The sequence below is a fragment of the Erpetoichthys calabaricus genome, chromosome 11 (assembly GCF_900747795.2).
Source record: "Erpetoichthys calabaricus chromosome 11, fErpCal1.3, whole genome shotgun sequence".
Classification (NCBI taxonomy): domain Eukaryota; kingdom Metazoa; phylum Chordata; class Cladistia; order Polypteriformes; family Polypteridae; genus Erpetoichthys; species Erpetoichthys calabaricus.
The window spans coordinates 122,757,826-122,784,914 of record NC_041404.2 but is presented as its reverse complement, the minus strand read 5'-3'; the positions used below and the strand labels follow the sequence as shown (position 1 = coordinate 122,784,914).

At 38.4% G+C, this 27,089-nt stretch overlaps 1 protein-coding gene across 2 annotated transcripts in view; it reads right to left on the bottom strand.

Annotated features, from left to right (window-relative positions):
- Nucleotides 1-2,712: 2,712 nt before the first annotated feature.
- The window catches only part of pigq (phosphatidylinositol glycan anchor biosynthesis, class Q), a 30,850-nt gene continuing 6,473 nt past the window's right edge, over nt 2,713-27,089 (bottom strand). The window contains exons 1-11 of one of the 2 annotated variants that reach the window (XM_028813775.2): nt 26,646-26,816; nt 21,473-22,182; nt 21,231-21,362; nt 20,614-20,734; nt 14,400-14,526; nt 11,580-11,733; nt 7,758-7,869; nt 5,478-5,558; nt 4,144-4,258; nt 3,470-3,531; nt 2,713-3,370 (exon numbers count right to left, since the gene is read on the bottom strand). In XM_028813775.2, the coding sequence (XP_028669608.1) occupies nt 3,218-3,370; nt 3,470-3,531; nt 4,144-4,258; nt 5,478-5,558; nt 7,758-7,869; nt 11,580-11,733; nt 14,400-14,526; nt 20,614-20,734; nt 21,231-21,362; nt 21,473-22,140 (1,725 nt within the window). In that variant the 5' untranslated portion in view covers nt 22,141-22,182; nt 26,646-26,816 and the 3' untranslated portion in view covers nt 2,713-3,217. Of the gene's footprint in view, nt 3,371-3,469; nt 3,532-4,143; nt 4,259-5,477; nt 5,559-7,757; nt 7,870-11,579; nt 11,734-14,399; nt 14,527-20,613; nt 20,735-21,230; nt 21,363-21,472; nt 22,183-26,645; nt 26,817-27,089 lie in introns of those variants that run through there. The other variant, XM_028813777.2, reaches the window with a different exon arrangement.

The window sequence follows — 27,089 nt, the reverse complement described above, 5'->3', positions numbered from 1 at the left end:
GTTGGCATCTTGACAGAGATGTAAACTGAGAGAAGGGTAATAAAGTCAAGTAGAGCTAAAAGCCTTCCTGAACAGATGAGTTTTGAGTTGTTTTTTAAAAGAATTCATGGAGTCAGCTGACCTGATTAATTTCAGTAGGTCATTCCAGAGTCTGGGCGCTATACAGCTGAAGGCCCTGTCACCCATAGAGTGTAGATTAGTGAGGGGCACAACAAGATTACCAGAATCAGAGGACCTTAGTGGGCGGGCAGGCACATAGTGATGGAGGAGGTCACTGATGTAGTTTGGCGTGAGGTTATTTAAAGCTTTGTAGGTTATTAGTAGGATTTTATATTCGATTCTGTAAGACACAGGGAGCCAGTGAAGACGGAGCAGGATGGGTGTGATGTGCTCGCTGCTGCTGGTTCGAGTAAGGACTCTTGCAGCTGAGTTTTGAATAAGCTGGAGCTGTGATATAAGATTAGAAGGGGCACCTGCCAGTAGGGAATTACAATAATCGATGCGGGATGTGATAAAAGCATGGACAAGTTTCTCAGCATTAGAGAAGGAGAGGAAGGAGCGAACACGGGATATGTTAAGGAGGTGAAAGTAAGAAAGTTTCTTAATGTGATTTATGTGGGCGGAATAAGTGAGGGAGGAATCAAAAATGACACCAAGATTCTTTGCAGTAGAGGCAGGTCTGATGAGATCACCGCCAAGATGGACTGGGAAGGAGCTCATTTTATTAAGTTGCATTTTAGTCCCAATTTGCAGGAGTTCAGTTTTATTGCAATTTAATTTTAAAGAGTTCTGCTCCATCCAGGTTTTAATTTCACTAAGGCAGGTTGTGAGCTGAGAAAGCTCTGATGAAGTTCCACTTTTAACATTGAAGTACAGCTGAGTATCATCTGCATAAAAATGATAACCCAATCCATAACTACGGATGATATGGCCAAGGGGAAGCATGTAAATACAGAAAAGCAGAGGACCGAGGACAGAGCCCTGAGGGACTCCTTGTGTGACTGGCACGGAGTTGGATCTGCTGTTGCCAAGACTAACAAACTCTTGCCTATCAGTCAGATAGGACTTGAACCACTGGAGGGCAGTGCCAGAGATACCCAGCATGTTCTCCATTCTGGACAGTAGGATGTCATGTCTAACAGTGTCAAATGCTGCACTGAGGTCTAACAGAATTAATATGCTGGTTTGTCCAGAGTCTGCTGCCATAAGCAATGCAATTTTTATTCAAGGAACAAAGTGATCCAACACTTTTACGCCCTACAGTATGTGAAAAACACATTTTCCTCATAGTTTGAATACTTGGTTGAAGCACCTTTAGTACCAACAGTCACAATAAAAAGCTTTCTATAATTTGAAACCATTACTTTACATCGGTGTTAAGGAATTTTAGCCCGCTCTTCTTTGCAGAACTACTTTAACTCAGGCGCACAGAAGGTTTGCAACTCTTTGTTGCAGGCTCTGCCACAACATCTCTGATGTGTAAAGATATGCATGTTACTTAAACAGGAGAATATGAATTAGCCAGTGTGTACCACTGGGGGGCATACAGCCACCCTAACCTAACACAGACAGGCAGACAAGTTCCAGTCCAGCACACCCGTTTTATTTACAGCTGGGGAATACTTTCCTCTGCTCCCCACAGCACTCTCTTTTCCTCTGTCACTCCACTCCGCTCCATTTGCTTCGTCCACGTACTCCTGACTCTGGCTCCTGGAGTAGTGGCTGCTGGTTCCTCTTATAAGGCACCCGGAAGTGCTCCAGGTGCTCGCTGACTTAGTTCCGGCAGCAATTCCAGGTGTGGCGGAAGTGCTGCAATTAAGGGCTCAGCAGCAGCTGCAGCACTCCCTGGCAGCACCCACAGAACCCAACAGGGCTGCACCAAACTCCAATTCCCATGGAGCACTGCAGAAGTCCGAGGCACTGTTGCAACCCAGGTGGGCTGCCACCTAGTGTGCTGGGGAAGGTAATGGTCTGGATATGTTCTCTCCCCCCAGTCCTTCCAGTGTACAGGCATCCTGGCTGGGAAAGGGCCCTGGCTGTACACTCCACACTAGGTATGTGCCTGGGTAGATAGATTGGTACCTGAGTTGCACCTAATGCTGCTGGGATCAGCTCCACCCTCAACCACACTGAACTGGATTGAGAATGACTTTGTAAAGTTTTCTTTCCCTGAACTCTTCAATACAACCACGACCACCACCACCATTACTACCTTGCCCAGCTTTCCTATTTTGTTATTCAATCCTTCTCTGCCTCCACTTGGTCTTTAGCATATTCTGTGTTTACTATGCATCTATTCTTTACACATTTTATTCCTGGTCAAGGTTGGGGGCACCCTGAGTCTATGTTGGCAGCAGCAGTAGCAAGACAGAAGAAAACAGCATTAATTTATTATTCTGTGCTAGTTTAGCTTTTGACAATCTCTGCAGCACTCTGAGCTAACCTGATGTGAAGTGCTGTTAAAAAAAAAATCAATGGAAAAACGTTGTACTGCTGTGTAGGCCCTTGCTGGGAATCCTTTGCTGGTATGTAGACAACTAGTGCTATGCTATATCTGTCCACAGATTTTTAAGTGCAGCTAATGAAATTTGAAAAGTGATTTCTTTGTACACGAGAGAAAAATACTGTAATTCTGGCAGTAGGAAATATGTTTCCCACATAGTGTGATGTTATATCAAACACATGAATATTAAAACAGGCTTACACACAAAGTATTTAAAACATCACTTTACTAAAATTTGTCCAATGGTTTTGTAGCATGAACAATCAAATGTGAATAACTAAAGCAGTAACAATTTGATACCTGAAAAAATTCTAATTTAAATATGTTTATTCAGAAAACAAATACTGAAAATTTAATAATAAAACTATGGCCAGAGTTTGAGCAGGACTATTCAGTACAAAACTTCAGTTTGTCTTGGTGCTGGAGAAAGACTGCTGCACTCTCTGGCTTCCACTTACTGGTAAGACACCTTAGTAACTGCTGTAGGAAAGTTGGAAGTTAAAAGAATACCAAATACTTTTACATTGCTTCTTGTGTGTTTGGGCATGAATCACAATAGCTCAACATTATATGTCTACCTGTGGGGATTAGTATATTAATGGTCAAAACTTATTGCCATCACCAGTGGATTAGAACATTCACTTTACCAGAGCTTTCCCCTGCCAGGTTGCCAAGAAGAAAATGAGGGTGGTCGGCTCTGGCACATAATCCATCCTAGTCAGTTTTTGTGTGCTTAGTTTTCCATGGATAGATTAATTCCCCGATGAACAGTTTCTTGCAGAGTGCTCCCCAAGAGTCTTTGGGGTAGCAGCTGTAGGTGGGGATCCTGTACCACTTCAGAACAGCACTGAATGTCAAAGGATTAATCTGTGAAAAGTAAAAACAATAAAAAAATAAGTATCTGGAATTCCAATTCCTCCAGCATTAATAGTGGCAAATCACTGCTACAAATAACACTTTGCATACCTCCATTAACAAATGAAGTGGCCTCTCTTTGTCATTCTGTAAAATTCTGAACTTTACCCCAGCTGGAGTATAAGAAAAGAAAAATAATCTAAACATGATGAATTTAAGCAATGCATTAAGCATAAAAACCTTGAGTTGGAAAAAATATCAAATCAATCCTGCTAATCCCACTTCTATTTATTGCCACAGGCTCCTTGTTGTCTGTAATGGATAAAGCTTCCTATGAAATGTTCTTAGAACCAAGGAAAATCACAAGTAAAGCAGTCGAAATGACCACAGAACTCTCAGTCTCAAATGGCTTCTGAAGGCTCCTAATTCAGGGCACTGTTCATTTACTGGCATCTGCCTAAATCATCCTCGTCTCATCCACTTATTTACTTGGTCTCTCTCAAAGTCCAATCACATCACTCCCATTGGGTTTATTTGAGTACAGACTGTGAAATCAGGAGGACCACAACTGTAGCCTTCTCTAGCAAACTAGATTCGCTTGTCTTTAACGTAAAGTATCCCACCTAAATAAACATGAAATTAAGATTTCTGTTTAATGATTTTTTAGAAATTATTTTGGAACTTGCAACCTTGTCAGTCTGTGCTCTCCAAGACTTTGGAGTATAACAAATAATTTCTGCCATAAGGATTGATTTCTGTTATAAGGATGTTTAGCTTCAGCTCACCTGCCAGTCTATATGGCCTGAAAATGCGCATTCCCATGGCGAATAGTGGAATAGAGTTAATGAGGTCCATGCAGAGATGAAACAGACCTTGGAACAACACCACCAGCAACCTGAGCTGAGAGTGAGAGAGAGAGGGAGAGGAAAAGAGATCAAATTAGGTCTAGTATCTGAAAAAGGAAACTGAAATTATGACAAACAACAGTATCTACGATGGAGAAATGCTGCTACCAATACATACTGTATACACAGTTCAGTCTGAATAGTGATTCAAAATAATGCACATTTTTGTTGAAGCTGCAGATGGTGTGGTTTTGAAATACTGCTGCAGCTTATATAGTAAATTACCATAGCTAAAACTCCTCTTGGATCACCTTGTTTCTGTATCTGACCCTTTTGGTCATAAAATATACAGTAACCTTCTGGAGTGTCCTTATCTTTGCCCATATTAATAATTAATCAGCATCTGGTAGGAATTTTTCTCTCCTTATTTTTCACTTGCTAATAACTCCCTGTGACTTTTTTCGGTGTTCATTTGAAGGGATCTACAGCAAATGGTATGTCAGACTCCAATTACCAATATTCAATTTCTATATGTTGCAATTAGTATGTCCAAACTTGCAGCTGTCCACCCCTACAATGCACTTCACATTTTACCAGCTTATTGTGGTTATAGATGCAGTAAAGAGGTGCTCTATGACAGCTAGATGTTCTGGATTAAGGCAGACTCTACATTCTGTCTCTGAAAAAACCACCAAGTCACAGAGTACTGTAGTAGATATGAAAACTCATTATGAAGATCATTAGTCACTTTCTGGCTCGCATGCTACTTTGCATACAGTAAAATTAAGTCCCATAAATTCAGTGTGATAGCTGTGCTGAAAAATGTTTATTGAAGAACTTTAAATTAAAAAGTTAATTGGTCAAGCAAAATGACACCTTTATTGGTGAACTGAACGGATAGGCAAACTTTAGAGGCAACTGAGACCCATTCTTCAGGCAGATAAGTTGCCTCAAAAGCTTACATATTGTAATTGGTTCAGTTAGCCAATAAAAAGTGTCATTTTACTTGACTGCTAATTGTATCCAAAATAGCCAAAACAGTACAACACCCTACTTACTAAAGGTTAATTGGGATATTTAAACAAGAAAAACTTAAGTCAAAACTTAACATAATTTACATATAAAAACACCATTGTTTACTTAAACATCACCCCTGTCTTGATGGATTGCAATTCATTATCCATTACAGAACAGCCCAACTGTAACATTTTACTGGCAACCCTATGAACAATTTGAGGTTCATAAATGCAGTCAAAAGGCAGGCACTCTCATACCAAGGTGAAGACAAGGTAATACAGGACAGTAGTTGGAAGCAGGAACAAAAGAATTGTGAAGAGAAGAGTCCCAATGAAGAGCTTAAAAATAAAACAAACAAAAAAACCAACATCAGCTGGGTTACACACGTGCAGACATCACTAGTTCAAATCCTTCTAATAATACATGTTTCCACAGACCACTGTGTTGCATGGTCACTTTCAAAAACATTTCTATAGGGAAGCAGGCTTAAAAAAACTGGTAAAAGGAAGAACAGAAGGAAAAGGTTTCACTTATTTTAAGCTTCCTGCACATATATTCGATTCCTAAATACTTCTTCATCCATATTTTGTAAGCCACAGGTGGAAAGGCAGTAAAGACACTTTTTAATAGCACTGCTAACTTGTGTGTTTACAAGCTATAAATAATTTTAATGTCTGAGGTAACCATAATGGCAGCTTCTTAGAACCAGGTTTAAATTCATGCTTAATCACCACCAATATGAAATTTATGGATATTCTTCCAGTCTTTCTGTAGTTTCTTCCTAGGCATTACAGCCTACTCTCCATCCCAGAAAAATGAATTATGTTAACTGGGAAATCTAAATTGGCCTGGTGTGAACATCAGTTTGTGCGCTAGTGTGCCATGAATTTGGCTTATGGCACTATCACTAACGGAGTTTAAAGTGTACATTTGCCTAAGTGTCTGTGTGCATTTTTCCAGGTGTTTTACTTGTTTATTCACATACCAATATGTGCTTTTAGGTTAATTGGTGAATGTAATTTGGCTTCTGATGAATGATTGTATCTTACAATGAACTGACAACACATCCAGGATTAGGATCTGTTTTGAACCAGGTGCTGCCAGCCCTGCAGCTTTGTAGTGGTGTAGGCTGGTTCAGAAAAAAAGATGGAGTAATGAATGAATGGAATTAAATGTGGCTTTGTGTCATAAACATGCAACCTGCACAAACCTGTCTTTTCACACTTATATACGTAATCATGTTTTATGTAATGGACAGAACTACAACAAACCATTTTACAACAAACCAAACGTCATAGGATAAAATGTTATAAAAAAATTAAAAATGTTACACATCCTGTGGTAATTTGGAGGACTGTATTTTTCTAGGTAAACATAAGCGGAGTGCTGTGTTGGTATGTGGATGGAATGCATAACAATATTTACAAGGAACATATTGATGTTAATAAAAACCATGGGACAACTTCCGATCTCACTGAAGGGCAGGTAAAAAATGCTGTGTAGATAACATGTACTAGTTCCTTACATGACTAATATTATGACTAAAATTAAAGTACATTTGCCAAATGAGAAACTGGACTACTGATATCCATCTACCCTGGGACTTTCAAAACTACTTTAAAGGTTTTTGATGGTTACCATTAGAAACTATTACATGACTAGATTGTATTTCTTGTCTTATGCAGCATATAAATTCATTCTGAAAATACATTTAAATTTTGAAAACTGACCTTGGTGTAAAATTAAAATTTGAACAAGATCACCATCTTGTGACATTAATGAGTACTGCAAAGTGCAAATCATAATGTTGATTCTCTAGAATAGTAAACTTCAAAGTAACAAAAATGAGAGGATATCCGTTTTTAATTTATACAAAATTCCTTAATCTTAAAAAATATTGATAGTTTAAGTATGACTTTGTTCATACCAATAATAGGTTGTGTCAGATAAAGCAGACTGGGTAGAGAATGGTGTGAAGAACAATTAAAGACAAGTACATTAAGTGGTCACACACTGATTATGAATGTAAGCATTTAGCCTTATGTAAGCCAAGGTTTTTAACCACCACACTATGATAACAGAATTCTTCAAAAGGAAAAATCTTAAGTCTTTCACGCTGTAACACCCTCCATGGCTAACTACATTCTGAACTGTGATGTAACATTTTATTTTGGTTCTAGACTAGCAGGTTATCAGTCTTGCCTTGCTGAACTGTGAATCATGGCTAAGGAGGTAATGTTAACCAACCATTGTGGCCTAGTACAGATTTTGGACTTTGGAGCTCACATTTACCAGGTCAGTCTCGATTATCACTGCCTCAGTATATCACTCTCAACACGTTAATTAACCTGTCAGGGCTTCATCTGTCAAAATACCAAAACAATTGTGCTTTATTTAGATGATGCATTTATCCCAAGTGATTTATAATGTAATACATGAATATGTAGTAGAAATATAACCATCATTCACATATTTTTATTTTTGTTCCCACCAGACCAGTCTTCATCTGGATCAAACAGTGCTGTTGTACAACTTACCTGGTCCAGATCATAAGAACAAGAGTCCACTCGCTGCCTTAGGACATTCCACTTCTTTCCTCGGAAAAGTCTCCACAGTGAGGATAAGCCATAGATCTTTAGACAGTAGAGCCTAAAAATATAAATGTGAGGATGAGAGTTCAGGTCAGAACCATAACAAAAGACTATTACACTAAGAGGGGGCTAGCATGTATTTCCTTATAAAATACTTGTAGTTCATGTAAAAACTGGCAATAAGGAGGCAACAAGAATGCATTATGATTCAATATATGAAATTTTAATCATCGTAACAGTGATTTTGCAAAGTACTATATATGTGGTTACTGCTCTAAACAAGAAATGTTTTCTCTTTTTATATTACTGCTTAGTACTAACTATATTGGAGTTTTTCTTGGGGTCAGTGTCACTGAACAAGTGGTATTGAAACAGAGAAGTAGTACATTAGGTGGACGGTTTGTGTTTTGTATTCAATAAATATATTCATTTTAATGCATTTTTCTATCATATCATGTTGGATGTTGGTTGGACATGGATACTGTACATGAATTTCAATGCATTCTGTGCAGGTAGCAATACTACTACTACCATCTACATCAAAAAAAGTGGGCATGTTGTTTGTAGTGTCACTAACAGAAAGAAATCCAATAAAATGCAATCTTCAAATGTGATCTTTAAAAGTAAATGATAAATACCTGTATATATCCTTGTCAAATAACTGAAAACAAAGGTATAAAACTTAAAAGTGTCCTATAAAAAGCTATAAACAACAGATGGGCTTTCCAGAAGACCATTATCACCAGCTCAATGCACTGTTCAGTTAAATTTAAAAATTCAACAAATCACAGAAATAGTAAATTACAACATCACTACTCCAGATAGCAACAAAGGAGAGATGCCAGATTGTGATGTAAATAAATCTCTGGCACCCTTAGGCTAATTATACATCTGGCATCACCCAGGTGATTTAATATGACACAGGGATAAAAACTGAAGCCAAGGTGATGTTATGCAGAGTGAATTTGACACTTTTCATTCTGAGGTGACACTACTTCTTTTCCCATAGCTTACAGAGTATAATTTTGACAAGATGATCAGGACACCAAAAAGTAAATCAAATGGTGATGAGTTAGTAGCCAGTAATGGCAGATGGAATTTTTTTGGGGGATGCATTGGGGGTGGGTTGGGTTTGTGAATACCAAATAGTTATGACACTAACAAGTCTGGTCAATGACTTTATTTTTCCATATAAGAACTGTACAGTGGAACACCGGTTCACGACCATAATTCATTCCAAAACTCTGGTCGTGAACCAAAGCAATTTCTCCCATAGGATTGTATGTAAATACAATTAATCCGTTTCAGACCGTACGAACTGTATGTATATATATTTTAGTTTTTAAGCACAAATATAGTTAATTATACCATAGAATGCACAGCGTAATGGTAAACTAAATGTAAAAACATTGAATAACACTGAGAAAACCTTGAACAACAGAGAAAACTAACACTGCAATAGTTCGTGCAATAGTGGTAGGAACTACTCGCTAAAAACACTTTTTTTAATGAGTTTTAAGCACAGGGGAAAAAATGAACATTTGAAAAATCCGTAATTTAATAAACCACCAAGAAAAGTAACATTGCAACAATGCAGGCTACGAACCGATCACTGTAAATAGAACTGAAAACAAAAACAAGCCTTCTCTACCTTATGCGTCCCTCGGTCGCTCTCACTCTCTCTCTCGCCTGTGTGTGTGTGCGTGCGTCTCTCTTTTGCGAGCCTGGAGCGCCTGTGTGTGTGTGCGTCTCTCTTTTGCGAGCCTGGAGCGCCTGTGTGTGTGTCTCTCTAGCGCACTCCTGTGTGTGTGCGCCTCTCTCGCGCACGTGCTCCTGTGTTTGTGCGCTCGGCTCTCTCTGTCTCTCGTGCTGCCTGTGTGTGTGTGTGTGTGCCGCGCTCTCTCGCTTGCTCACTACACAGGAAATGCACAGGGAGAGACTGAACCTGTACAAACCGAAAGGGAACCTGGCTTGTTTGTATACCGAGTGTGTGGTCGTGAACTGAGGCAAAAGCTTGGCGAACTTTTTGGTCGTAAACCAAGTTGTACGTGTACCGAGACGTTCGTGAACCGAGGTTCCACTGTACAAGGTAAACCAAGCTAACCCATAAATTAGCTTCGCCCCTTGCTCACCAACCCCAAACCCCCCCCCCCACCCCCCCACCTCGCAAGCGCTATGTGCTGTTGTGAAGAGGGGAGCTGAATGCACCCCAAGGAGACGCGGTCACTCCTCCGAAACCCCCTCTTAAACGGTGATACAATGGGAAACAAATACATTTATTTTTACCTCCTCTTTGCTCGATCATCTGCTGGCTTGCTGCTGCTGCTGCCATGCAGCGTGATCTGCATTTTGTGCGGCGCTTCAAACATTTAAAAGCCTGTACAGCACCTGTCCTTTTGTCCGACTGCCTTGTCTCTCTTGTCACCCAGACATCCTCAAACACTATGCAATCTCTTTTCGCTGTTCCGTCATTTCACCGAGTAATATTTTCCGTCTGTTCGCGCTAATGTAATTTTTACTCTCTTTTTTCGAGACTTTCAAATTTCCCTACTTCCATTATTTCTAACCTGCTCTGCATGTATATTACGGGACTTGCTTCCAAAGGTTGTAAGCATGATGTGACTTGTCCGTCTCACGGGACGTGAAAGTGTCTCTCTTCAAAAGATCTCTCTTCTTCATGTATCATCACAAGTTTTTTTTTTTAATAACAGACATGTAATTTATCTCCTGTCTTTACAATTCAGTTGTTTGGTCTTGCATAACACAACTGATATAATCTAGTAGTGCTGTCACTTCTGGTTTATGAATATATGCAATCCGCAGTGCAACAGTAATACCCTAGAAAACTGCTAAATTTATCAACATTTATTCTTTCTTCCACAAAAAAAAAAAAAAAAAAATCTGAACACCAGAAATGTAATTAAAACCACAGCAAATACTAATTTAATAATGTATTATTTGCCCACAGACAGCACAATGCTACCAGTTCTACTGGAGCTTTAGTAAATCTTTGGGAATGTTTATGAACAAGCATCATCCCCAAAGACATACATGTAAACTTAATTGGCAAATTCAAATTGGCCTTTTTTAAGTGTGTGTGCATGAGGACTGGCGCCATGTCTTGACCTGTTCCCTGCCTTGTACCCAGGACTACTGGGCTAAGTTCTAACCTTTACTCCCCTTAAGCAGGTTTGAGAATTCTGTTACTTTATTATTTGAAGGCAGACTTGTGCTTAATTTCTAGAATGCATTTTGTTATTCACTGATGTTTTGTCTGTCTCTATAGCTACGCAGCCCACTTTGCAGCTTTATGCTTTAGCTGTGCTTGATTCAGACCTACTGACCCTGAACTGTATTAAGCAGGTTAGATAATGATATATTTGTATAACAATCATATATGAATGGAATGCGGTTTAGTTTAATGATGATAGGAATGTCCTGATTTTTTACTCTGTTTCTTTGTATATTTGCCAAAATAGGAAAGCAAATGCCTAGGATTTTCTAAAATTTTAATACTGTCTAGAGACCTTACCCGTCTGGATCTGTTTTATTTTATCAACTACTGCTCATTTCTATATTAGATTTGTTCACGATACATTAATTTCTGGATTTGTTCTTAATTCATTCATTCTCCTTTTGGTTAATCTCCAGTCCCAAGAGACAAACTACTGTGAAGCAAAAAATGTAAAAATTAACTGAAAGACACAATCTGCAAATCACTGCGTTTATAACCTGCTTTTATCCCATATCCTCTGCTATTTCTCATACCTTGCTCCGTAGACATAAAAACAGTAGATGTGAAAGGTGAGCAGGGCAACGATGTCGGAAAATACTGAGAGGGCAATGGTTAGGCCAAGACATGCAGACAAGCCCAGGTACCACAGGATCATTCCAATGAATGGTGACATTAGATGAATATAGCCTGAAACAGAAGAACACAAGTGGGGAAATAGTAATTGTGAACATATTTTAGAAGAAAAAAGTGGCACAGAAATGGCTGCACTGAAAGAGATGCCAAAGAGATCTAGCTTGTTCTACAAACGGTAAAGTTTCTATATCACACAAGTCTCTCTCCCCAGCTTTTTTCATTATGAGTTTTCTTAGATACAATTGTAAGAAAAAAGCTTGTGAACACTTTGCAATCACCTTGATTTCTGGATTAATTACTCATAAAAATATGGTCTAATATTCTATAAAGTCACAACAATAAACTAACACAATCAGTTTAAAGTAAAAACAAACAAACAATTGTACTTCTTCTTGCTAATACTCAACATATTGCTTAAAAATTAACAGTCTAGGCTGGAAAAAGTATGTGAACCCTTATATTTAGTAACTGGTAAAATCCCCTTTAACAGCAATAACCTAAATCAAATGTTTCCTGCAACTGCTGATTTAACTTGCATAGTGGTTAGAAGGAATTTTAGACCACTGTTCCTTACATAACTGTTTCAATTCATTGATATTTCTAAGATTCCTTGTGCAAACAGCTCTCCTCTGTTCAGGCTTGATAAAGGCATTTGAAGTGAGGTCTGGACTCTACTTTGGCCATTTCAGATTACACATTTTCTTCAGATTAAGCCATTATTTTATTGATTTACACTCCTGTGTCTTGGTCTTAGTCATCTTGAATTAGCGAGCCTTTTTAAGACTCAAGTGACAGACCATCTAACAAGTCTGTTTCAAACTTGAGACATGCATTCATTGCTTCTTTTGAAGAGTAGTAGTTTCCTCTGTGGTTTCCTTCTATGAACTCGATTCTTGTTAATTGTTTTTTTAAAGCAGACACACGAATAGTGATGTTGGCTAGTCAAGCAATTTTCGCATGCCCTTTGCTATTATCCCAGGGCTCTTTTTTTACCACCTTTAGCACTCCATGGTATGCTCTTGCCATGATCTTTGTTAGACAGCCATACCTGAAGTTCAAAAAAAAAAAAAAAAAGGAAGTCATACTAATTATGCGCACAATCCCCTCCTTAACTACCAGGTATGTTTTTTGTTTTTGAAAATGAAACCCCTAAAAAAAATATGCTCAAACTGTGCATAAAGCAGAAGAACAGAATCAGATTCAAAAAGGTGTATTTTTTCCTGCTTTCTTTCATGGGTAATCGTCAAAGCTTTTTTGTGTGCACTTTTAATTCATCTTTAGTATGTAACAACCAAAAATGTGATGGAGAAAAGATTGACATGAACACCACCAGCAATTGATGGTAATTGGAATAACCGTTCATTTAGTCCTTTATGATAGATTCAGACTAATTTTCGCTGTATACCTGAGCAGATGTCATTTTCTTAGGATTACTCCACGGTTAGAATTTGGAGAGGACCAATAAGTACAGGACCTCCACACAGCACCTATTTTTTTTTCTCCCCTTTCTGTCCAGCCATTTAATGGTGTTCAGCACAGCTCCTTTTATGTTGCCACAGGACACATGGCTCTGCCCCATTGCAGGCTCTCACCTGCATATTTCCTCATAGATCCAAGTCACTATACTTATCTTCCTTCTTAGTGTAGTTTCCTGTCTATCTCTGCTGCCTGTGCTGCTACAGGACATGTGGCGTTTACTCTATTCTTTTAACAACCTATGTCCTTGGCTCATTGATAGGCCAAGCAAATTCAGTTTCTTACATATGGAGTTTACTGTTATGTACAAAAGTCATAATTTTTGTTAACTTTTTAAAAAAAAAAAAAATCAAAATGCTACTTTCCCCAGCATTACATGAAGGCCTTGCACTGACATTATCAAAATCCACCAATCTGTGAAAGAATATGTTACTTAAATGGGAGAATTTTAAGTTTCCTCTATACACTTGACACCGAAGAAAAGAAGGAACTGCTAATCTTAAAACTGCAAGGTGCATGACCAGCACTCGACGTATCACATGGGGTTAGAAAGTAAAACATCAGTATGCTTAAATGAAAATTTTAGAAACAGTTGAATAGCGTTCCCTGATGTTCCAGTCCCCTTCAAACACTGCTCCTAAGAAAAGTAGCAACAGTAATGAATTTTCTCCATTGGTGAACGATTAGTCTTATTATGTCTTGTTGAACTTTTAGAAATGTTTTTGTGGCTTTTGCCAGCTTAAGGCATGTCTGTAATTTTTCCTTCTAAGGTCCTTTGTTATTTCTTCTGATCAGGTTTCACATGAACAGATATTTTTTAAGAGATCTTTGTTTAACCTCCAATCTCATCTCATTCATTGGAATACCTAACTCCAGTTAGCTTTTGGAGAAATAAGACGTTTAATTAATTTTTTCCTTCTTAGACTTTCAATATTTAAATAATGTAATCAATGTCAACAAAAAGTTCAATTGTAATTGTGCAGTTGTTTAAACAGATTGTGTGTATCTATTATTACAACTTTGTTGAAGATATGACTAACATTTTCATAAATAATTAATGCAAAAATCTAACTCCAAGGGTTCACTAATTTTTGCATTGAAACTGCATAGCACAGTTTGTCACGTCTCAAAAAAGTTTTAAAATGAAAAAAAGCTGCATTTTAAAAAAGAAAGCACTTGTAAGATAAAAATGACTTTCTTGGTCCATGTGTCTAGTGTGATTCTGAAAACAAGGTAACACTCACTGATCCATAGGTGGATGTGATAGAGGAAGAACTTTCCTAGCACCTGGTCCAATGCACGGTTCATTTTTAACCCAGCAGGTGCTCCCATCAGCCACTGCAACAGCTGCTGAAGCTCTTCTGCAACACGCTAAAATAAGACAACAGAGATAAATAAAGTCATAAAATGTAGAAGAAACCACCATAAACTGATGCATAACACTCTAAAATAAATTAAATCCAACTCAGGGAGTCAAGGGATGGAGCCTGTCAGGATAGCTTTGAAAAACAATGCAGAAACCAGCTTTGGACAGGGGTACCAGTCGATTCAGAGGTCAACTTATGCATGCTCCCTCACAAAGATAATAATAACCAAACCCACACATCTTTGGAGATGTGGGAGGAAAACCCACACAGACCCAAGGAGAATGTGTATGCTCCACATGGACAATGATTGAGTGTTAATGCTAAGCACCGCTAAAAACAGATAAAACAGATCAAGGTAAATGATAAGTAGCACAGAGGGTTTCTTCATGGGCATCTGGCAAACATTTTTTTTTTTGTTGATGCTGTGACTGCAGTAGTCATTTCAGTATTTGGTATTTCAGAACAACCATGTATGCATAAAAGTAATATCAATGGGTTGGAGCTCATCCAGCAGTTCATGTGGCAAATTCATGCAACTTCAAGCTAAATTTGCACCATTTTATCAAGTCCGAACTGTACATTGTATTATTGTGAATACTGTATATCATTTGTGTTACATATAAAAATATAAAATACACAAATAATTGCACAAAAATGCACAGTGCAAAGTTAACTACAGTACATGAATGAACCCATTACAGATGTAAACAACATTTTAACCACTTGATTTCCTCAAGATTTGTTTAACTGCACCAATATGTGTCTTTTCCAGTTGATCAGAGCAATCTCTTTTTGTTTCCTGTTACTTTGTCCTACTTACCACACTATGATAGCTGTCACAGTTACCCCAAATAGAAAGGTAATGTGAGGAATTATTTTTTCAGCATCCATATTAAATAATGCTTAATCACAGTGAATATATAAAAAACCGTAATATGGACCCTGAAAAACAAAAATATACATTAGCTCAGCTTCCACTTATGCTGTAAATCTAGCTAGGCTCATCATATTACTGTGTACTTTACACCTTTGCTCAGAAGAACCTCACAAATCTAGATGGAGTAAGAGAAGAGAAATAAGCAACTAAATGGCTATGACGACTGCTGACTGCATTTTCAGCATAGTACTTCTGTCATTTAAGCAAGCCAGGGACTTGTGTGTGTTATTTCAATATGAAAGAGGATTGTTTTGTACACAAATAGTAGTTGCTTTTCATTCATCTCACCAGGAAGGCTACTCTTATGCTGAAGGTTGGGGTGTAGTGTATTGTACTCCTGACTTTAAAATCATCAATTCAGTATAAACGAAGCTTGGTGTGAGTTGTCATGTTTGTTCTTTGTACAGAGGTTAAGATGCAATTAGTTTTACTATTCAAGCTGTGGTTTAAATGTATGTATTCATTTATGCATAAACCTTTAAAATTGTATTTAAAATATTCAAAAATACACACACTAGAGAGAAGTAAATCAAAATGTGTTAAAATTATATACACAATTCATACATATGGGTGGGGAGAGTGAATACTGAACATGCCTCTAAACACATAGGACTCACAACTTCTCAAGACCCTCTAAAGAAATCTACCTCTGAAAATTGTAGTCAGGACATAAAGATATCTGCTGTCTTATAAGCCTGTTCTTAGTTGAGGGAATCTTTTTATCCATGAGACACCATCATATTACTGTGCAAATAAAAATATCTCTGCAAAGTAGTCTGAAATAATTACAAATATAAAACGCAAAATAATTGTGAATTGTGAATCTGTTTTTACTTTGACATTTCATAGTCTTTTCTGTTGATCACATCAGTGAATAATGTTCTATTGGTTACAGATTCTGCGGTGGGCTGGTGCCCCGCCCGGGGTTTGTTTCCTGCTTTGTGCCCTGTGTTGGCTGGGATTGGCTCCAGCAGACCCCCGTGACCCTATAGTTAGGATATAGCAGGTTGGATAATGGATGGATGGATGGTTACAGATTTGTGAAATATTTAGATATTACTCCTGAACCACAAGTCACAGATTAAAACAGTTCTATGTTCTATGCCAATTAAAAATGCAATAAAAACATCATCCTTGCATTAGAATATAAAGCAGATAATATTTTGATGGTTGTTGGTTCAAATCCCATTATTATCAGAAGGGATTTTACTCCATTGGCCACCTGAGGAAGGCCTTTAATCTGAAAATTGCTCCAGCGGTGCTCTACAATGGCTGGTCCTGCCCTCTGACCCTCAAAGGTCACACAAAAACACAATTTCCCCTTAGGGATTAACAAAGAATATTAAATCACAATCTCATGTGGTAATGCTCAATCATGTTTTAAATCTATTAAACTGAACTATATATTATTGAACTGAAATGTGACTTTAAAAAAATTATATCACAAATCAAATCGCAATGGCAATACCTGTCAGAGAAACTGTACTTAGACATTTTCCCCAAATGGTTCAGTGCCTAATCAATATCATGAATTCCAAATTACTGTAAATCAACTGTGATTCAATGTTATATAAAAACATGTGAAAAACTTCCAAGACGTTAATACTTTTTATAGGCGCTGTATATTTGCATTTGCATTAGTAATTCAACATTTCATTTATATTTAAGCAGCAGTCCTCAACTTTGGATTGGCCAGATGGAAATATCGTAAATTAGTCTTATTTGAAATCAGGCTCAAGATGCATTACATTAGAGTATCCTACGTTTAATTGAGTTCCTAGTGCAGTAGTGCATGGTGAAATTTGTTCCCATACTGTTTGTCTGGAAGTCACTTCAGCGTTAGGCTAATCAATTTCAGCAGCTATGATCACTCAGCATATGTGAGAGTCCATTAATCACAGACTGACCCATTATAGGGTCTGCTACATCACCTCACATGTCACTGCTACAATCATGTACTGTTCAGTCTCTGGACTGTTAAACTGCCTGGAAAGTATCTTTAGCCTCAGGCCTAAAATACATTCACATGTACTTATCTAATTCTTGTGAGCCCAGAAGGGTTGTGTTTGGTGATGTGTGTAATGATCTTAAGCATATAATAAAAAGCATAAAATAAAGTTTTTTCATTTTTTTCTTGAAACACCACTTTGCAGTATTGCAGGATATAATGGAATAGTTCATTTTTAAGCTAAATCACAGATTCAGCTGGTTTCAAAACCCATGCCTCTGTGTAGACACTGCACTTTATCTTCTGTCTGCATGGCTTTTTCACTGCAAACTCCTATTTCTCCTAGCTTACTAAAAATTTGGTGTCAGAAGAATTGGTGATTCTGGACTTGTGTTAGAGTGTGTGTGTGTGTGAGTGTATATATATATATATATATATATATATATATATATATATATATATGAGTGTGTCTTGGAGTGGACTTGCATCTTTCTCCATTTTTTTCACATTGCAAAATGAAACCCTTTGAATAACAAGACAGAAATTTTCAGAGAACCCTGTGTAGTGAGTGAAAAAATGGGATTTTTGATACCAGCAATACAAATGAGGTTTGCCATGTTGATTTGATGAGCTTGTTCTCCATAACAAAGGAGTTCAAAACAAACGTACCTCTGTGTAGAACAGAAGCCTCTATAGATCAGGAGGAGCTGATTGATTTGGTTTAGGTATGTTGTGGGAATTCCTCCTGAATGCTTTCCACAGGATTATACCAGTCATGACCCAATGGGAGAAAGCCTTAGACAGACCCTTGTGATACCGTTTGAATTTTCAGTTAGCTTGGGGACATCTGGGAATTCCTAAGACGTTTGTGGAGACTGTTGCTAAAGACTGAGTGGCCTGGTCCTTTGAACTCTGAGCACTGCCACAACAACTACCACCAGGACACAAGGACAGAGTGAATAAGCAAATGTATATTGTACATTATCTCTCTATTATAAAAAAAAAATTTTTGGGACGGAGACTAGGGAGACGAGACGTGATCGTCTTGGAAGAAAATTTGAAGTCCCGCGAGAGACACTTTAACTTCCTCCCAGCTCTTAAAACAATGACACGCGACAAGCAAAACACACAGCTCGCCAGCAGCAGAAAGCCAGCAGATGATCCGACCGCTTCTCTTTGCGTGCATTCAGCCACACTAAACCCCCACCCCCTTCACAATGTGTGCAGCAGAGACGCGAAGTGGCAAAAGGACAGCTTCTGTACAGGCTTTAAAATGATCAATGGGCAGTGCAACAGCAGCAGATGATCCGACGGCATCTCCTTAGCATGCGTTCGGCCGCCACCCCCCCCCTTGACAACGCGAGCAGCGTTATACATCCTGCGAGAAAGATTTAATCATGCCTGGGGCCGGAAATAAAGGACAAGTGTTGTTTTTACAAAGTCACGTGAGACAAGGCAGTGAGACATCATTTAAAACAAGTCCACGGACATCTAACCTAGCAGTTGTTGGATTGCAGTTGGCAGACATGGTTCTTGTGCTACCAGGTCTTAAAAAAACGACAGGCGACAAGCAAAACACGCAGCTTGCCAGCAGCAGATCCGACCAATACTCCTTAGCGTGCGTTCAGCCCCACCCCCTTCACAACGTGAGCAGCATTATACATCCTGCGAGAAAAAGATGTAACCACGCCCGGGGCTAGAAATGAAGGACAAGTATTATTTTTACAAAAGTTTTAAAGTAAAAATGAAAATAATGCATATCTAACAATTCCCATGAAACTAACAATCTCTTTAAATTGCATATCCGGTAAACCAAACCCGGGGGTAGGTGAGCGAAGCGAGCAGGGGGCGGAGCCCCCTAGTTTAATAAAGAACACATATAAAGGATACAGCTTAGCTATATACAGATTCTGAGCGCCAGTGTTAGCAATTCACAAATGTAATTTTTCTGTAGAAGTGTGTGCACAACTCACAACTCAGTCCCAGCGTATAACAGCAAATATAACACTGTGCAAAAGTGAAATAGGGAGATAAGGCACTCAGTTGAAAAGTAATTCCACCATACAGTAAAGAAACCCAAAGCCAAATATAAAAATATGTTAGAAAATAAAATAAACATCAATGAAAAATTATGGCATTTGGCATGGCCTCCAGGTAATTGCAGAATACAAACTGAAATACACTGAGCCTGCTGAAGATCTCTAGCTTCCATAGCTACATTCTACTGCATGTGAGGCATAAAAATATTAAACACGTTCCTACAACCACATTTTATCATTCAGGAGAATGACATAAGGAGGATTTTCATGATGCAAATTAATTAGAAAGCATCTTGATTTGACCTTCTTTCTACACAGATATTCAAGTCCTGTACCAGTTACCTTGCTCCCATTTATTACTGATACATTCAGCCTCTGAAATTAGCAGGCAAAATTCAATGTTTTCATTGGCCATGTCTCACTCCTACACAGCACTCCTCACACAGCTTTCATAAACTTCTTCCTTCAATCCCATAGAGGCTCCTTTAGTAATCAAAATAGGAAATAACTTCCGCATTTCTTTCACACACCTCTCACCCTTGTTACCACTATGTCCACACCTTTATGCATACTCAATATGTCACTTAACAAAATGTCCCTACTTTGCTAATAATATCTAAATTTACATTTACTACATCATAATTCTGCAAAATGTACACACTTTCTACAAATAATGGTCATATTTGCTGTCGGACGACTACGCTTTACACCACTACACCCTTCATGCACGCACTTCTAACAACTGGATTGTGATTGTCCAGATATTCCAACTGGGCTCTGTCTAGGGATCCTGTTCCTGCTTTGCTGACAAAACCACTTGGAATAGAATAGGCTTTCACTCCTATTCACTACCAGAAAACAGATAAATACAAAAACTAAAATGTTTTCTTTCACATGTAATTAAAAACTATACTCGGAGAAAGTTTTGATTTCTCAAAATTTTGAATTTTTTGTAGCTGCATTGCAGAATATTTACATAACTATGTACCAACATATTCTGTTGAGAAAAATATGTTGAACACTGAGCTTTGTATTTTTCTTTTCTTTTCTTTTTTTAACATAAGCTATCCGACTACACCAAAACACAAAGCACTTATTCTAAGTGAAGGATGAGAGAAAGAAGGGTCAGCTAATTGTGTGTAGCACTCTTTTTGAAGATCTACTCACATCTGCTGCAGGGACCAACATGTCAGCAAGGCGTGCAATGCAATTTTCTCTGTACAGCCAAGAGATGAGCAGCAGCCCAAGGGCTAAATCGATAAGGAATGACAAGAAGATATTTCCTTTCCTGCAGATATAAAATGAAAAACAGTGTACAGTGAGGTTCTTACTTGCATGTCTAACCAACATGTAAGTAACTAACACACTTAAAAATGAACCTCTTCAATTCATCACTACTCCCAAAAGCACTTGCCTGTGAGCTTCAAAGACAAATAAAAATAAAACTCATCATCCAATGCATAATCAAAGACTCCCAGCAGAGAACGTCTAGCTCAGATGATATCCTATACATCTTGTCCAACTCAAGTCTCCACTGCCTATAAGACTCCTTTGAATGCCCAATTGGGAATATTACCTGGAAGAAGTTGGTGAAGTAAAAGGTAGGGGATGGGGGGAAAGAATAAATAAAAAAGACAAATAGAAAGAGAGGAGAGTAAGAACAAAGAAGTGTGAAGCATGCAAGATGAAGGGAAGAGCAAAGGAACAATATGGAGTGGCTTGAAAAATATGGAGTGCAAGAAAACTCCAGACAAGTTAAAGGATGTGCTGAAACAGTAGATTACCTCATGAATTCCAAATGCTCAGATGTTTTCCTGGGATTGCTCATTATCTGTAGTTGTTCTGCCCGGTGGCTCAACTGGACACAGGTGGACAACTTGCTAGACACAAAGCGTGCAGGCCATAAGTTTAGGATCCTGAGTTGTAAACAAAAACAAATGGTCAGTCTGACCAAGCCATGCTTGGACTGCCAAAGGCTAAATGGCAGAGTTCTCCTCACCCCAGAGTTGTGTGTGAAGTCTCTTACCTGCTTTTGCACATCCAGAACCAGACAGTCAGAAAGCAGTTAATCATGAAGCACACAGGCACTGAAGCCTGCTTGCATAGTTCAATGATGATACTTGCCTCCCTGCCCTCTGACTGCCAGTGGGTCACTTTGAATGGTCCTTCATCATATTTGTCTGAATGGAAGAGCTCCTTGCTTTGGGATACAGTTTGGAAAACCATTGTAAGCTCTGACACATTTTTTTGAGAGCCAAGAACCAAGCCATCTGCTGGGTGAAGCTGAGACAGCATCACTTTTCGCTGGTCATAATGGATGATAACTACATTTTTGTCATTGTTCATGGTTTTGGTTCCATTTCTCGGAATAACTCGACAGTCGAATCCCCTCTTTCCTTTCTCACTGTACATTTGAAGCCAGTCACCTTGAGGAAAGATAGTGCAGAGATCCTCCATGAAGTTGTCCTGTTTCTCCTGACCTTTAACAGCTTTGCTCCATGAACCTACAATGGCAAGCTCCAGCTTAATCAGATTTTGAAGCTGACACAGATATTGCTTTACCTGGCAAGGAATGAAAGGGAAGTGGATGACAGCCAAAACAACAGCCGAGTTGTGTTTAGGGAGCCAGCGGCCGATCAAAAGGCCACTTTCAGCCTGGACGCAGCACTGTGGGAAAAATATTTTCAGCACCATGGCTTTGGATTGTTGCCCAACACACACGTTTCATATATTGAGCTGCAGAGTAAATAGAAATAAGAATGTCTTTTTACTCGATGCATCAAAAATTGTTATGCATAATTTATGGAAAATGTCAATAGTTAAATGGTGTTAAAATAAACTAAAATGCAATCTCCCAACAGATAAAACTAAAGCTTCTCTCCCTTATGATTATTCTATACTAGCTATGTTTCTGCAGAATAAATTTGAAAAATATTTCATATTTGATATTTCTTAATAATAATAATAACACATTTTATTTAGATCTTTTCCATGCCCAAAGCCCTTCACAGAAATTCAGAATGAACAACAGGCCAAATACAACATTATTTAAAATAATTTTTTTTAGTGTTTTATGCAAGATATACAAAGCTTTTATATAGAATAAGAGACAATGAAGCAGAACAAAACATAAAATTATAAGTACTACAAGAAAACCAAAAAAAAATTACATCATTTGCAACTCAAATACCAATGATCCTGGACAAAGATAGTAAACAGAAAGAATGGTCAGGATGTCAGGGTAAATTAAATGGATTACTGAAATAAACAGGTTTTAAATTTTTTTGGAAATAATAAATTGAGTCAAGAAAGAATTAATTGAGTCAGCTGATCTTATTAATTTAAGGAAATCGTTCCAAAGTCTGGGTGCAATGAAGCTGAAGGTTCTGTCACCCACAGAGAACAGGTTATTCTGGGGTACAATGAGACTGCCAGAATCAATGGACCTTAGCAGGCAACCAAGAGCATTGTGAAGGTGAAGGTCACAAATGTAGTCTGCTGCAAGGCCATTTAAAGCTTTGCAGGTTAGTAATAGATGTTTATATTCAATCATATAAGACACAGGGAGCCAGTGAAGGTGGAGCAAAATGGGTGTTAAGAAGTGCTTGCCGTTGAAGGTCTGTGTCCTGACTCCCATGGCATAAACTGGAGCGGTGACAACGAATTAGGAGGGACACCTGCCAGCATGGCAATATAGAAGTCAATGTAGGATGTAATAAAAGAATATACAATTTCTCAGCATTAACAAAGGAGAGGAATTAGCAAAAGTGGCATATACTGGAAGTTGGAAGTAAGAAAGTTTCTAAATGTAATTTATGTGGGAAGAATAAGAAAATAAAGAATCAAAAACAACACCCAGATTCCTTGCTGTAGAAGAAACTCTGACGACATCATCACCTAGAGTGATTGAAGAGAAGCTCACTTTCTTAAGGTGAGCTTTAGTGCCAATTAGCTTGGAGTTTTTTTTTTTTTTGGTTTTAAATTTTACTGAGGCAAGTTGTAAGCTGAGAAAAGTGATGGATTTTCATTTGTAACACTGAATTACATCCACATAAGAATATTAACCCAGTCCAAAACTACGAATAAAATAGCCAAGGGGAACCACGTAGATATAGAACAGCAGAGGGTGGAAGCATTATGTGTACCTTCAGCGTTCCTCCTACAATTTTTCTTGGTATCCTCATGTGTCTAAACCTCTCTTGCCTGGCGTGCTCCCTTTCTCGCTCGATGTTTTAAGGTACATTGGTTCCTCTCCGCTTTCTAACTACCAGCAATGGTGGTAGGGCCCCTTTCACTCGCTGTGAAAACATCATTAAAATTCTTGCAGATACTTCCAATTTTTTAAGGTGACTCTTAGTATTCTCAATATCCTTGTGTGTCTCTGCCTCTTTTGCTTAGCTCTTCCTGTCTCATGCACATTCTCATAAAGCCTGCTTCTCAGACTGTCATACTGAGGTGCCTTGTTTACCCCATCTTGTTTTTGACTACCGTCAATGAATGGTAGACTGTTAAAAATCATTTTGAAATCAGTGAAAACTTTGTGTCTTTGAAGGCTACTCAGGTTGCACCTTGTTCACATTTAGTGACCCAACATCGTTTGGTACAGTATTCACTTTGTTTTAACTCCTTTATGTAAAACTAAAAAAACCTGTCACAATCAGAAACTGAACCTCGCATCTCTAACATATTGTGTCATCATCTCTACCAATTAGTCACCAAAGCCAAACTGACCAATCAGGTTGCTGGACACATTTACACAGACAATAGAATTTTATCATATGACAGATAGATAAATAGCATCTTTCAAAGTGCAAAGAGCATAGAAACAGCAATTACTATGAACACTCCTCCAGAAGTCTGTCTTTTCAACTTTTCAGTGTCACAAGCACAACTACTAAAAATATGTTCATCCATCAATCGTCAGACCTCCTTAATCCCTAATGATGTGTGATACTGTTATTTGTCAAATAGCTCTGCCTTGATCAGATTAAAGAAACACTAGGTAAATTTATAATTCTTCTTTTTGATATTGGAAACATTTTCTAAGACCATAACCAGGAGGATCACTTTGCTCTAGAACAAAAACAAGTCAGGCAGCTACAAAACTGGGATCACTAATGATGTTAGAATGTCCATCCATCCATCCATTTTCCAACCCGCTGAATCCAAACACAGGGTCACGGGGGTCTGCTGGAGCCAATCCCAGCCAACACAGGGCACAAGGCAGGGAACCAATCCCGGGCAGGGTGCCAACCCACCGCAGGACACACACAAACACACCAAGCACACACTAGGGCCAATTTAGAATCACCAATCCACCTAACCTGCATGTCTTTGGACTGTGGGAGGAAACCGGAGCGCCCGGAGGAAACCCATGCAGACACGGGGAGAACATGCAAACTCCACGCAGGGTGGACCCGGGAAGCAAACCCGGGTCTCCTAACTGCGAGGCAGCAGTGCTACCACTGCGTCACCGTGCCGCCCCATGTAAGAATGTATAGTATAAAACATTCTGAATTAGTATAGGGTACCCTAATTCAGGGTGTTCATAAGTAATGCAATGATTTACTTCTTGCTTCGTTTAAAGTCTCTCTATTCTTGATTACAATAGAAATTTGTCGTTTTTCACCATCTGATAGAGGTCCATAGAAGGCTAGATCCCTCAAAATAACATCACATTTGTAATCATTGACCTTGAAATACTGTACAGTAGTCTAAAATGATACCCCCACATGCTTGTTTTAAATTATTCATTTTTAATATTCAGAGAAAAGGCTCTTAGAGGGCCTTGACCAGTGGTAAACAATCAGATATCAAACATACCATCATATTCATGATCAGCATAGCATAAAAGGACAATACACATGCCTATATTACCAATCGCCATTTTTCCCCAAAGTTTTGCAAAAAGGAGTAACTGGCCCTTGTATCCCATTGAAGGTGAACCCCTCGGGTTGTGTGGCATGTACAATTTCATGTCTTTCTGATCACCAGGCTCCTATTGGTTTACTCTTTATCATAAGGGTGTAGTTTCCTACATACAATATGATCGAAAAATCGCCTAAAAATACATGTTTTTCGAATGATAAGGGGCAAAAATAGGGAGGAATCTCAAAAAGTTTCGCGTCTTGCTTCACATCAAGATGTGTCGAACATTACATTTCTCGTACCAGTGAGGCAGGACGCATCAGACAAAATTTTTTAATGATTTCAAAGCGCTTCAGTAACTCTTATGACCACAAAAAAGGAAAACAGTTGAATACTGTATTATTTTATAGTAAAAATGTACGGTACTTCTTCGGACTTCCATGCCACAAGATGGCGCTCTACAATAAAGCGAGCCTTTTAACGCTATGAGTACCTTGTGACCTTCATGCAGTATGAAATACGTTCCTATAGTAACGATTCATGTGAACAAAGTGGCTGAAATTCAGTAAAACAGGGACCAGTCTGAGTGAGGCTAAACATCAAACAACTTGTTTTTTTTCTTTTGTTTTATTACATAATCGCATAAAAATAAAGTCAAACAGTTAAAGAGGTAGACTGGTAATGTCAATATTAGAATAGCCCATTTATTTTCTTATTATGTCTTATCCGACTCGGGGGGGTCTCTTGCGGACTCGGACACGAAGCAGGAATTAACCGTGGATCGGGTGCCAGAGTTTTGCATGGAACACCCGCGCAAATCAGTTTAATTATCCCAACACAGTCATCTTTGTGATGCGAAAGGAAATCAAACACGGGGAGAACGTGCAAATTCCAGTCTGGGAGTTGCGGGTTTGACTCTGAAAGCAAAATTTGGGAGCCAACCACTGCGCCACCTAATAAAACGCTGTACGTATTAATACGATGAATATTCGCTTTACATAGTTTTTAAAGTTATGTGCTATTCCAAAAATAGTTATGATCGCAATTAAATCAATTCACACCTATACGTACTTTCAAATTAGCAAGTTAAAAGTCGTCGCGATAGAAATTAAGGTGCAGTTATGAGGTCGTCTTAATTAACTGATTGATTAGATCTCGTTGTAAATTTAAATAAACGTTTCATGCACTCGCTGTAATTTTACAGGGGAAATCATCTCCTTAACATCACCAAATTACAAATTCCACCAGTGTACCACCCTAATGAGGTGCGAGTCAAATGTGACGCCAAACATTAATTAACGAAAACAGCACTAATAATAAAGGCAGTTTACCTGGAGTCTTGCACATTTTTGACCTTGGCAGTTGTAATTTTCTGACGTATCCATTTGGCCAATAGTTCAGTTGTCATGCAGAAAACCAGAACCCTATCTGGGAGGAAGAGGAGTACAATGACGCGGAAATCGCCATCTTTACTGTTCCTAAAGCGTCCATTACTTAAAAAGATCCGAAGTAGGTGCAGTTCCTGTGTTCTTCGTTCCTTTTAGAAACAAAAACGATTGTTTTAAACGGCGTGTCGCTTGTTTTCTCCGTTTCCTGTGATCAATTCCATTACCCAGGTATACTGTACACTGAAAGTGTTTTGATCGTTTCATGTGATTTTTATATATTTCTGGGTGCCGAGTTCAAAAGTAAAAATATTTTTCTCCAAAATGTAACATTTTTTTCTCAAAACACATTTTTAGCTATCAGTTATAGCTTTTTAAAATTATTTTTGC